Source organism: Centroberyx affinis, unplaced genomic scaffold, assembly GCF_046629955.1.
Source record: "Centroberyx affinis isolate AG114_WGS23_722 - 3 ecotype Tasmania unplaced genomic scaffold, CSIRO-AGI_Caff_v1 ptg003886l_1, whole genome shotgun sequence".
In the NCBI taxonomy this organism is placed as follows: Eukaryota; Metazoa; Chordata; class Actinopteri; order Beryciformes; family Berycidae; genus Centroberyx; species Centroberyx affinis.
The window spans coordinates 45492-58441 of NW_027281726.1; the positions used below are offsets into that span (position 1 = coordinate 45492).

The following is a 12950-nucleotide window of genomic DNA, read 5'->3' on the forward strand; positions in this document are numbered from 1 at the left end:
GAATGGAACTCGTCCCTGTATGTCAACTTTGTGGACTATGACAAGGCATTCGATAGTCTGGACAGGCAGACACTATGGAAGCTCCTGAGACACTATGGAGTCCCCATGAAGCTTGTCACACTAATCCGCAACATCTACAACGGCACAGCATGCACAGTTGTGCATGTTGGCAAGTTATTAAACCCCTTCATGGTGAAGTCAGGAGTGCGGCAGGGTTGTCTCCTGTCCCCATTATTGTTCCTACTTGCAATTGACTGGATCCTGAAAACAACGAAAAACAAGAGAAATGGAATCCAGTGGACAATGTGGACGTAGCTAGACAACCTTGACTTTGTGGATGACATGGCCCTCCTGTCACACAACCACAAGCAAATGCAGGAGAAAACAACTGACCTGGACTCCATTTCATTCAAAACCGGACTCAATATTAATATCAGGAAAACAAAGGTTCTAAGGCTCAATACAAACAACAACACCCTGATCACTCACATTCACTTACCTGGGAAGCATAATAAACAAACAGGGTGGCACGGGTGAAGACATCAGGCAAGAATCCAAAAGGCTACAACAGCATTCATCACACTAAGAAATGTCTGGGGCTCCAAAAACATCACAATCAAAACAAAGCTGCGGCTGTTCAACTCCATGGTGAAACCGGTGCTTCTATATGGCTCTGAGAAATGGAGAGTGACAAAGACGGACATGAAGAAGCCACAGACATTCATAAACAAATGCCTACGGAGAATCCTACACCTGAGCTGGAGGGACCGGGTTAGTCACATGGACCTGTAGAGAAGAACTGGACAGGTCCCAGTGGAGGAAGAGGTTCTAAGGTGGAGGTGGAATTGGATCGGTCACACCCTCCTAAAACCCCACACCAACATCACTTGCCAAGGCTTGTCCTGGAACCCACAAGGTACAAGGAAGAGAGGCCGCCCCAAAAACACCTGGAGGCGGGACCTGGAGGCAAATGTAAAGACTTCTGGCCATACCTGGGGGAGCTGGAGAAAATTGCCCAGAACAGAATCCAGTGGAGGGCCGTCGTCAATTGCCGATGGGCTTAACTAACTAACTATGAGAGACAAGACGTGCGAAAAGCACTTTCCCAAATGGATTTAATGGATAGAGCTCATTATATATAAATGTATGTCAAATATAAATATTTGACATTTTAGAAAATGTTATGAATACTGGTTATTTCCAGTTAGGAAGGTTTCCTGTTAGGTAGGTTATTGGAAATATGAGATGAGTGTGTGCGTAAAAGCGCATTCCAAAAAGAATTCCATGCAGTAAATTCACAATGTATATGCCCTCGTTTCCCCTGTATATATTGTATTTTAGAAATAAACACACAGACACTGATATGGTGGTGTTGTTTTTATTCCAAACATGAAGTTTTGAAGTATGGTGTTTGCAGGCTACATTAGGTTATTAGATTTGCTGTGGATGCAGACTTCAGCTGCTAATGATGATGATGATGATGATGATAACACTTATGTTAGGATGTCATTATTTAGGATCCTCTCAATAATAATTGTTCTGCGCATGCGGCCGAACCGGATAGAGCAGGCTAGAGCATGTGCTATCCATTTAGACAGCTCTGCGCAGTCCAATTGGGTAGCTCCAGGTTGTTCAGTGGTCCGCGCCATAGTTATTTTTTTGAGTAGATAGTGTCTCGGTTTGCCATGCTTATGAATTGCTTAGGGAAGAAAAGACAGAATTGCGCATGTCCAAGTTAAATGATTCACTCCCAACATTCCAAACTAGACACTCCCGCCTTTAAGTATGAAAAATGAGCAAGTGTGTTACATCCAGTTAATTTATTATGCCAAGTTTTTATTTTTTGATGCCAATGTTTTATTTTAAATGTTAATGCATCACAAGTCCAATCATTTTGTCAATGTATGTAACTACATGTATGCAACTTAAATGCAACTTAAGTGTGAGCTGCAAACTTGCGTGCCCCTTCCTGGCTCATGTTCACCATGGCCCTTAGTTCACTTACATTGCCTTGACTCAAGACTTTGGAATTGTAACCAAACTTTGGAATAATTTAAATGTAAAACAACCTGATGTTGTTTTGTTAAAATCGACTTCAAGCATGGCAATGTGATCAATAGAGAATATAGACAATTCGGTTAGCCACTGACAATTTGCGCTAAAATCAGAACCACAAGGTCCGGAAGCATGGAGGACACCCTGCACTAGTTGTTACAGGCCCAGGCCCAGAAAGCACAGTGCATTACAAGAAGCAAACACAGCTAAGTGTTAGAGCTGCTGCTGCTGCTGCCTCTGATGACCGCTTGGGGGCAGCATGAACTGTTTCCTGTAGAGGATCATTGTGTTGATTGCTTTCACCTGTTTATAATTTAGTCATTAGTTTCACCTGCTCAGTGGCCTATTTAAGTGCTGTGGTGTTTTCATTTGTTGCTCAGTCTTGAGTTTTTCATGCCTAGTGCTATGACTTCAATTCCAAGCTTTTTGTACTGTTGCCAAGTCAATCAGTAAAGTTTTTTTTTTCTTAAGTTTACTTGCAACTGTCTCCAGCCTGATCTCTGCATTTGGGTCCACTCAGCTTCCCTTGTTTCAGCTAAGCTACAGGCCAGAGGGCAAAAAGGGGCATGCTGCGGCCGACATCTATCCTTTAGTGAAGGCAGCAATTCTCACCCATTATGGCCATAGCCTCCAGAACAAAGCCCAATGGGCCTGTGTCCCCTCCATATCGGTTCCACCTGAATTAGGCCCCCTTTACACCTTGCATTAAAATGCGTCTCGTATCCAGATTGTATCTAGATATGATTTAACCTGATTACATTTACACCTGGTATTAATATGTGTCTCCAGTGTCCACATTGAGATCCGATTGAGATCAGATCACTCTGTCCAGCTCAAACAACCGAACGTCACATCCTCCTCTCGTTTGCACGGGTCCAAAAAAAAAAAAAAAGATGATACCCATCCGTGAAGCCGCGCTATTGTATGGACTTGCTTTTGGAAGCGGGGGAAGAAGCCGTCTTCAACAACTGGAATGCCGAAGACGAAAGTCGCGCGCGATTACGTATTTCCGCCCACGTAATTGTTGTATGTGGATTGAAAACGCAATTGCATTTACACTTGTGTTCAATGTGGTCACAATGCGTCCCTGACCACCTCCGGAGGTGGTTTGGCCGATCGGATCACAATCCGTCCTCAATGCGTCTTGGGTGCATTTACACCTGTACTTTCATGTGGTCAAGCACTATCCGATTGCAATCCAATCACCCAAAATGCATTTTAATGCAAGGTGTAAAGGGGGTAATAGATGAATTGATCCGCTTAACCCACAATTGGCTGACCAGTAGGGAGAGGCCCCTGGCCATCCATATAGATAGATGCCTGATAGAGGGCCTTACTTGACATCACCAAGTGTCTCACAAGCCAAAGCAGCTCAGTTTTGGTCAATGAGCTGATTTTCCTGTCAGAGAACCATCAGATCACAGTAATTGTGACTAATTTATTTTTTAGACAGGACGCGACTCGCACCACCTCACCACGGCACTCACCGCACCTCATGTGTGGAGCAATAACACCTGCAGCTACAAGATGCTAGCTAACATTTGCATATATGTTTACATAGCCATATATAACTATTGAATTGTAACGTAAGCTATGTACCTGATACACCCACTCTTGCACTGACACTTAGCAACACAAATGCTCTTTTATTAATGTCTCAGTAGCTGCTTAGAAAGCAGTAATGAAGTTTGGGGAAATCACAGACCTCAACAATGAATTTATTCTCTCTATTTTTCAAACTCAGTAACAAAATAAACTCTTATTTCACTAGTCAGGCAACATGGCATCCACTGATTAATCAGTTGTGTGGTGAAACTCTGCATTGTGGTGTCAAAAAGTTCAAGACAATTCAACTCTGGCACAGCAGGTGTGCATGTTCAGTAGATGAACACAAACACGATAGTATCACAGGACTGAGCCGCTACGCCTGGCAGATCGCCCGCTCCTCTTTGCCACTTGCCTCTCATGGAAAATTAATGATTACCAGGCAGCTGTCACGTCTTGTCTAAAAGCAGAAAGACTAGGCAACCCGCGACCTACCCAGCCCAATGTCAAGCTAGAGACACTGCAGCCCCGTCGTAACGATGTAGAAACCAGACCAGGCCCCGCAGCCTCCCACATGGCCAAACCCAATTCACTGCCCCACCAGCCGTCCTTCATCCCCCAAACCAATGGAAATGCTACTCTTGTGGTCAGGAGGGTCACTTCACCTGGGACTGCCCAAAGAAGGAAGAATTGATACTGTCTGCAAGCTCATCCGGTAATATGTTAACTCTCATTAGACCTAAATTCACCCAAAGCCCTTCAGGCTAGGTCTGCTGCACACATGGAGACGTCCAGAGCTATCCCACCTCCTGCATTTGTATCCACACTTCATGAGGATACTTCGTTGTCACAGCCAGAGTGATCGATAAATTACCAGTCCTGGTGTTGGTGGGCCGGGATTGTATTTTTTTTCTAACATGCACTTCGCAATGCCACAATCATTGCAGTTTTAATCAGATCAAAAGTGGTTCCTTTCTGGGGCGCCCCGGTAGATCACTGAGTAGAGCACGTACCATAAGGCTCAGTCCTTCCCGCAGCGACCTGGGTTCGAGTCTGGCCTGCGGTCATTTGCTGCATGTCCCCCCCCTCTCTCTCCCATACCTTCCTGACTGTCTCTATCAATAAAGCATAAAATGCCTAAAAATAATAAGAAAAAGTGGTTCCTTTCTGCCATAATTTAATGTAAAGAGGCCCTCAAAAGGCAGTTGTTATACCCATATTTAAATAAGGGGGCCACTGACTTGACATTCCGTTCAATTTCTGTTCTTCCATAGATTAAAATTTGGGGGGTATTTTGGATACAGTGCTTAAGCCAAATTCTTTTACATATGCAAATTTTTCACATGCCACTAATCTAGACACTGAGTCAAGTCTGAAGTCAATTTGTATGGGATTTAAATGTAACTTGAGTGTGTGAAACTCAAGTCCCCATCCCTGATCATGTTCACCATGGTCCATTGTCCACTTCCTGTGCCTTGATCTTTGGAATTGTAATCCAAATTTAGAATAAATAACTGAAAGGCAAAACAACCTCATACTGTTTTACTGAAATCCACTTCAAGCATGGCAGCCAAACAACCCCCCGGGGATACCTCTGCTCCCAAACCGTGGTTGCATCATATGTTGATGCAACATATGATGCAATGTTGACACATCGTTGATGAAAAGAGGCTGCATCATGTGTTTATGTTTGACGGCGTGTTTTTAACACCTCTGATTGGAGCAATACCTCTGTGGTTTGAGAACTCATTATTTGTCAAGGAGGTGTGAACAGCCTCCTTTGGAAAATAAATGTTTTTTTTTATTTGACATGTTTGTGTTGCTACGTTTTGGGAATCTTATATTCTCTTCGGCATAGGTCAGGCAGGCTGACCAATGTGTGTGTGTGTGTGTGATGTATGCCTACACTTGTATGAAGAACCATTACACCCTAAAGGCTAATTATACACAGGCAATATTATGTGCCATTGGTAATTTTGCCAGTAATTGTGACCAACAGTAATTTTACATGTTTGTAAAAGTACAGCATGGGGGCTTAACAGTGTAACCACACAGCCATCATTATATTATATTATCATAATATATGATATTATTGTCCATTATATTTAACATGTACTGAAACTACAGTTTTTGAGAAAGATAGATGTCAATATAAAATCAAATGGAAAATGTGATAATATTGAAATTAACAATAAATTGTACATATTATTACAAATGTACAGCAAGCTTTATAAGTACATGCTGACAGTGAAACATGTCTGATGCTTTGGAACCATAGTTAATAAGAATGTGAAAATATATAGGCCTACATACACAAATGCATACATATAAATACAATAACGTTTCTCCACCTTTTTAGGCTAACACTACCCTGCTGAAAAGAAATACCTTAACCATCATAAACCGGTCCAGCTGGTGACCATTTTAACATGGTCATGCTGAGACCAGCTTAAGCTGGTCTTCATGGGGACCAGCTTTGGGTATGTTTTCATTTTGATTTTGAAGGTTTCCCTGATTGACCAATTTATAATGGTAAGTCTTATAAAGAAATTCAAGTCGCACGGTCTTCTCCTTTGTTGCTTTATTTATTCCACCATAGCCGAAAACATTTTGGTGGGATGAATAAAGCACGAAACTAAAAGAAAAAAGAAGAGTGGGCGAATACTTTGTCTGCACCTCGACCTGGCTGGGTGTGCGTTCTGTTTCAGAGGTTTAGACAAATACTGTTTAGCAACCAACCTGCAACTTCCAGCAGATAAAAACGCAAGTGCTTCGGGTGAAGAAAGCTCCAAACACCTTGGCCTGCACTTGCTAAGGAAACTGAATGAGGCTAACATGGTTCCACTGTTCAGTCCGCCGCTACACAGACAGAGACATCAATTTGTCATCGACTTTATCAAGAGGAACAAGCCCAAAAAGGTAGCACGATTGGAAAAATAGCTGTTTGGTTAGTCGCCAACGTTTGTATATACAAAATATTCGGTTGACTGTGTTTTGAATTGCGATGAAGCCATATGGCTGTCTAGCTAGCATACCGATTAGCTAACGCTAGTTAGTGCAGCGCGATACGTTTCTTGAGGGTTCTATAACCGAGTTATCCGAGAGGGGCAATGTCAAGCCAAACTCAATTTTACATTCTGCCAATTTCATGTTGCGTTGCTTATTGGTAAAGATACACACATCGTAGAAAATGACTGACGACCTATTACTAATCATTATGACCTATTCTCCAATTCGGCATATATCTAATACACCAGGCAGCAATTGTATGACAAGCTTTTAGAAGTGGTTTGGCTGTTATTCGCACACGGTCCGTGGAGCAACCGAGACTTGATTGAAGTGCTATTTGACTTATTGTGGGTCACGTTTTATGAGGTGTGCACATTTGCCGATGAGCAAGGCGATAATAAACTGCCAGATTTCTGAAAGGAAGTTGGCCTGCCGTTCCCTCAAATCAAGAGAGAGCATCACGTATCGGGGAAGGACATAGCCAGTAAAATGATGATTCATTTCTGTTTTATTGCATTCATTGAAGTTAGCACAATGAGAAAATGTATAAGAATTTATGACAGTTTACTGTTAACTTCTCAGCTACAATATAGAAAGAACAAAAGTCTTCACAAGTGTGACAAAACCTGCATCAAAGAGGGTCTATGGTCTCTACTGTATCTATTCATAATATTCCCGTGATGTCACATGCATACCAATATATGGTGCCTTACAATATAGACAGTTCATTGGCTGTGGCTGTGTTTGATTATAATCACCTATTAATTTATTACAATCACCTATTATTTTCCTACCAAGATGGCCTGTGATGATGCAACAGAATACTAGGAATCTGCTTTGACATGACAGGGTTAGGGAACCCCTGAGCTAGATAACAGGACACACAGCCAAAACTGTTTTTTAGGCCATCATTCTACTGTTTTCACTTTCGTTTTCCTCACATCAGTCACATCGACTTGTCCTCCTTCACATTAGGTGGTGGACTTGGGGTGCAACGAGTGCACCCTCCTCAGGAGGCTTAAGTTCCACCGTGAAATTGAACTGCTGGTTGGCGTGGACATCAACAGCGCCGCGATAACGAAAAACATGTACGTTTGAAAATAAAGATATTATAGGTGTGACTTTAGTTCATTGACTTGAGATCTTAGGTTTTTCTAGAGTAGTGTATCACATGTGACACTTCTTAAAAAACACAAGCGTAACCTACAGAAAGGGGTTTCTTTTTTCCAGGTATGAATTAGCCCCTATCTCAACTGACTATCTGATGCCAAGTTATGATCAACTGAGCATTGAGCTGTACCAGGGCTCGGTCACACAGGAAGACGCCCGCCTTAGAGGATTCGATCTGGTGACCAGTATAGAGCTGTAAGTGGCCGCTTCCACTCTCTTCCAGTATGGATGTTTTGGGGTTCATCAGCGTCAGTCTAAATCTTTCACTACATCTCTCTATGTATCTCTTTCTGTCTCTTTCCGTCTGCGTCTGTGTCTTTGTTTCTCATCCCTTTTTCCCTCCCTGGCACTCTCCCAGCATAGAGCACCTCCATCTCGCTGATGTGGAGCGGTTCTCTCAGGTGCTGTTTGGTTACATGGCCCCGGTGTCGGTTATCGTCAGCACCCCAAACTCTGAGTTCAACCCCCTTCTTCCCGGACTGACGGGCTTCAGGCACAGGGACCACAAGTTTGAGTGGACCAGAGCTGAGTTCCAATCCTGGTACGTAATTTTTAAGGATCGGTTTAAGGCATTTGGGGTTTTAGGAGACAGCACATAGTGGAGGATTGTAAGATAGATGGGAGAAAGAGTTCTTAGTCCTGTGGATAACTGACCAAATGAAGACGACGACCACCTTTGATTGAATGCAACAAGATCACGTCCTTTCTCTGGGGGTTGTGGAAAGTCATTCTGGGAAATGTAGGAAATCAGTAGAAGTAGATGAGGCAGGTTGAGGGAAAGTGGGTACACAAAAAAAGTAAATCGCTAAATAATTCCTGGTATACATTGAACATCACAGGTTGATGATGTCTAACAGTGTGAGGGGATCCGAGGGTGGAATTTTCTGTTCAAATGAAACCCCTATTTTTACCTTGAAATCTATAGTAATAGGAGTCTGTGATTTGTGTTAACCAGGGGTATGCCGTCTTATCCTTATTTAAAGTACTCACTGCTCCCAAGCTCTCATTTCCTTTCACAATAAGAGCTTTATTTGTGTAGCACGTTTCTAAAACAAAGTTTACAAAGGGGGCTGGGATACAGACCCTAGTGTTTAGGGCAGTGATTCTCAACCTTTTTCATATCAAGGACCCTAATTTAGTCCACATTAGAGCCACGGACCCCCATTTGATGAGATTTTGTCTCTCAGACCCAAATCTGAGAATATTTTTATTGTTAGATATGATTTTGTCCAGAATTCCATGACTATCTGTATTGTAGGTAGAGAGATAACAGTGAAACTATGATCAAAAAAGTCATTCTTCTACATTCTCTAATTGTGTTCACTTCTCTAATTGTGTAAATGAAATAATGCTGAAGTTTAATAAGTCATCGATTTGCTGGGGACCCCCTGGAACCCCCTCAAGGACCCCTGGTGGTCCCCGGACCCCGCGTTGAGAACCACTGGTTTAGAGTAAGAGGTGGGTGAGGGGGACAAAGTCATACCAGCTAATATAACAATATAGTGGAACAATTGTGGAAAGAGAAATGTCATTACATAAATCATGTCTGTAGAAATCGGTCTTAAGAAGCGATTGACTGTACATCTTAGTTTTCGACATAATGTTAACGTTAATAAGAATCACAATAAACTACCCGAGTCTCTTGTCATTTTATCTGCAGTAATGTTTCAGGGCCTTTTCAAGCAGTAAAGATTTGAACAGAATTTTTGCCTGTGTCCTGTCTGTCCCCAGGGCTCTGCAGGTGTGTTTGGAGCACGGTTATGAGGTGCAGTTCACCGGTGTTGGACCGGCACCCCCGGGCCAGCGGGAGAGAGTCGGCTTCTGCTCCCAGATCGGTGTGTTTCACAGGCTCGGCGGAAGAGACGCCGCCCGCCTGCTGCCCGGCGACAATGCGCATGAGATCTTTTCATATACACTGGTGAGCGGATTGACCGGTGGCTCTCAACGTTTTTCGGGCTTGGAACGGCCGACGTTGACGTGCGAAAATGGTGAACTGTGACACTGAAGGCTCATGCTATCTCAGCCGGTCATTAGAGGAAGTGTAGAGGCTGCAAATGACGCTGTTGGGCAAATTGTGTAAACTTAAAAAGACTAACATTTTCTAAATCACATTGTGAATCTCCAGAATTAAGTTGTGACACCTTGGAAGGCTCTAACCACAGGCTGAGAAACCCCGGTATACACTATTAAGTCCTGAAGTAGACTCTCAAGATCTAGATCGAGATCAGTTTCATATTCTAGATCAAGCTCTAGAATATGAAACTGCCAAACCAGCCAAACCAGAACCATATTCCTGGAGAATCCACCTGGGCCTTATTGCATTTTTCTTGGTTGTTGTCAATTAGGGCGTCAACTAACGATTATTTTCATTGTCGATTAATTTCTCGATTATTTTCTCGATTAATCGATTAGTTGTTTGGTCTATAAAATGTCAGAAAATGGTGAAAAATGTGGATCAGTGTTTCCCAAAGCCCAAGATGACGTCTCAAATGTCTTATTTTGTCCACAACCCAAAGATATTCAGTTTACTGTCATAGAGGAGTATTTTTAAGAAGACATTTAAGAAGCTGGAATCAGAGAATTTTGACTTATTTTTCTTAAAAAATTACTCAAACCGATTTAATCGATTATCAAAATAGTTGGCGATTAATTTAATAGTTAACAACTAATCGATTAATCGTTGCAGCTCTATTGTCAGTGGAGCTGACATCAAAGATTTGAGGGAAAAAAACCTCTTTTCTCAATTCTGGTTATAAGGATAATACAAATTGAACAGTTCTAGAACATGAAAGCACAGTGGAGTGCTTTTAAAGGGGCATTCAGTAATCAGTATGAGGAATTCAGTATGATCTTTATCAGCCTCTGCTGGCGACTGGTAGGAATTGCAACACTGGTAGACTTTACCTCCTCCTATACAAGTCTCTGGGAATGGGGATTTAGATTGGGACTGTGGTGAAATGCCAGTGGGTGGGGAGTTTTTGTTCCAGAAGTACTGGCCAAAATGGAGTTTTGAAAGCCAGAAATCTCAGCACCTGGCCAAGTAATCATTGAGTCATTCAACAACCCTATCAAACCCCCACAGATGATGGTCATTTTGTGCTACGGGGCAGTAAGAATCTTACTTATTGTCCGTTTTAATTGGTAAACATGTCTCAAAGATCAGTAACAGGTTTCTGATATATTTTCAATCGGTTTCCACATTAGCTATACAGCATAGCCTACCCCAGTCTGCGCGACAACAACATCTTACAAAGGGTCCTGGTAAGCGAGGTGCTGTACTGGGCAGAACAGCTGAAGAGGGGATGGCTGGAGGAGAAGACCGGTGAGGGGGAGGAGGCCTCTGCACTATGTCAGACCCAGGGAGGAGGAGAAGAACGTCTCTCGTTCTTGGAGGAGAAGCAGACGGGTAAGCAACCACAACAGATCTATGCTGTCAGTATCCTGAGCAAACCTTGTGTCTGTTGTTTTTTTGTTTTTTTTTTACAAATCAAACCTAACTCCTACAACAGGTGGAGAAGCGCTGAAGGGTCCGATGGAGCAGCGGGGGAGAGGCACGTCAGAGTGTGAGGAGGGAGAGCGTGAAGAGGCGTTTGGGACAGACTGCGGGGGACAGCAGGAGTCCTACAGACAGGGCCGGTGTGTTTCAAGGAGGAAGACGAGGAGGGGACAGTATAGCCACGGCCAGTCAGAATGCAGGAAATGCAAGGAATACTGTTGACTCACTAATAACTGGAGGGATGATGCATCTTCACACTGTTCCAACGTTTAAAAAAAATGACACTAATTGACCTGATAGCGGTGCTTTGAAAGGCTCTTGTACACCAGAAGTCACATGCAGTGTCACATGACAGACAGCAAAACAGATGATGCAACGCCCCTCAAAACCAATCACTAATTTTGAAGTATTAAAGGGGTTTAACGGTGGTATTGAAGCATGGTACAGCCTTCTCCTCTAGGCAGTGCACATTTCTATAGTCGACCCATCACCTTCCCTTTTTGCTGGATTTCAGGGTTCCTACGCAGGTCTGGAAAGTCTGGAAAAGTATTAAAAACTAATTTGATCAATTCCAGGTCTTGAATAGTTTGGGAATTTGAAAAAAAATGTCTGGAAAAGTATGGAAAATGTTGCGGTTCAGGTCCGATACACATCATAATTCTAGCTTTTATATTGTTGTAGAGCCACTTTGAGTCCACAGTTTTTGTTGATGTGAAGAATAATGTTCAGATAGAGGGACGCTCTTATTACCCAGCCGCTGTCAGCATGCATTATATCAAATACCCACCAAAATCAAATCCGGTCAAGAACATAGGGTCTGGGAAAAATATGGAATTTTCAAATGGAAACCGTGTAGGAACCCTGCCAATCATCTCACATATTCTGATATTTGTCGCTGTAAGAACAATCTTCATCTATACAGTGATATGACCTAGTTAGCAGGGGCAAGATGTCTATCTGCGTAAATCATATTGAACACCAGACAAAATCTTCAAAACAAATCAAGGTCTGGAAAAAGTATGGAATTTTTTAATTGAAAATGTGTAGGAACCCTGGAATTTGAACCACCCTTGTCTGTGCTGGCAGGTGTGTGTGTGTTCCCCTGGCCAAGCTGTGGTCCTGCTGTCCCAGGGTCCAAGCCCTGAGCGGAAGCGTCAGTCACCTCAGTCGATTCCTACTGGACGACCCCTTAGTTAGGCTGACCCAGGACGGCTCCGCTGTGCTGGTAGATGACCAGGAACAAGGTAATTCAATGGAAGAAGGTATTGTTGCCGTTTAACATCACGTTTCAACTCCGTTTCATTGACTTCTACCCAAAGTGTAAAATATCAGCATTTGTAAAGGGAAGAATATATGACCTAAGATGTAAGAATGAGTTAACAAAATGGTTCACTGACACGTAGTGGTTTTTTTTTTTCTCATAAGCGCTAACTCCCAATGTTTATTTCCCACTGTTCTGCTGGTCCAGTGAATTCCAGTACATTTGATGGTATCTGCTCTTTACTTTATGCTCCTAGACCAGGAGGAGGAGGAAGAATACGATGATTTGGAAGATACTGGATGTACAGAGGCTAGCCAGTGCTCCCTCAGTGCTGTGCAGCAGGAGGACTGGGAGGCCGATCTTTGATCCCAGGGAGAAAGATGAAGGACTATGCTGTCATGGCCATTGGGTGAT

The 12950-nt window shown here is 42.9% G+C and overlaps 1 protein-coding gene across 1 annotated transcript; it reads left to right on the forward strand.

Annotated features, from left to right (window-relative positions):
• The first annotated feature begins 6435 nt into the window (after positions 1 to 6435).
• henmt1 (HEN methyltransferase 1) lies at positions 6436 to 12902 on the forward strand. The gene is made up of 9 exons (XM_071541468.1): positions 6436 to 6519; positions 7585 to 7697; positions 7840 to 7974; positions 8138 to 8320; positions 9511 to 9697; positions 10984 to 11185; positions 11289 to 11415; positions 12362 to 12519; positions 12793 to 12902. The coding sequence occupies exons 1-9, from the start codon at positions 6436 to 6438 to the stop codon at positions 12900 to 12902; spliced, it is 1299 nt and encodes a 432-aa protein (XP_071397569.1).
• The last annotated feature ends 48 nt before the right edge of the window (positions 12903 to 12950 follow it).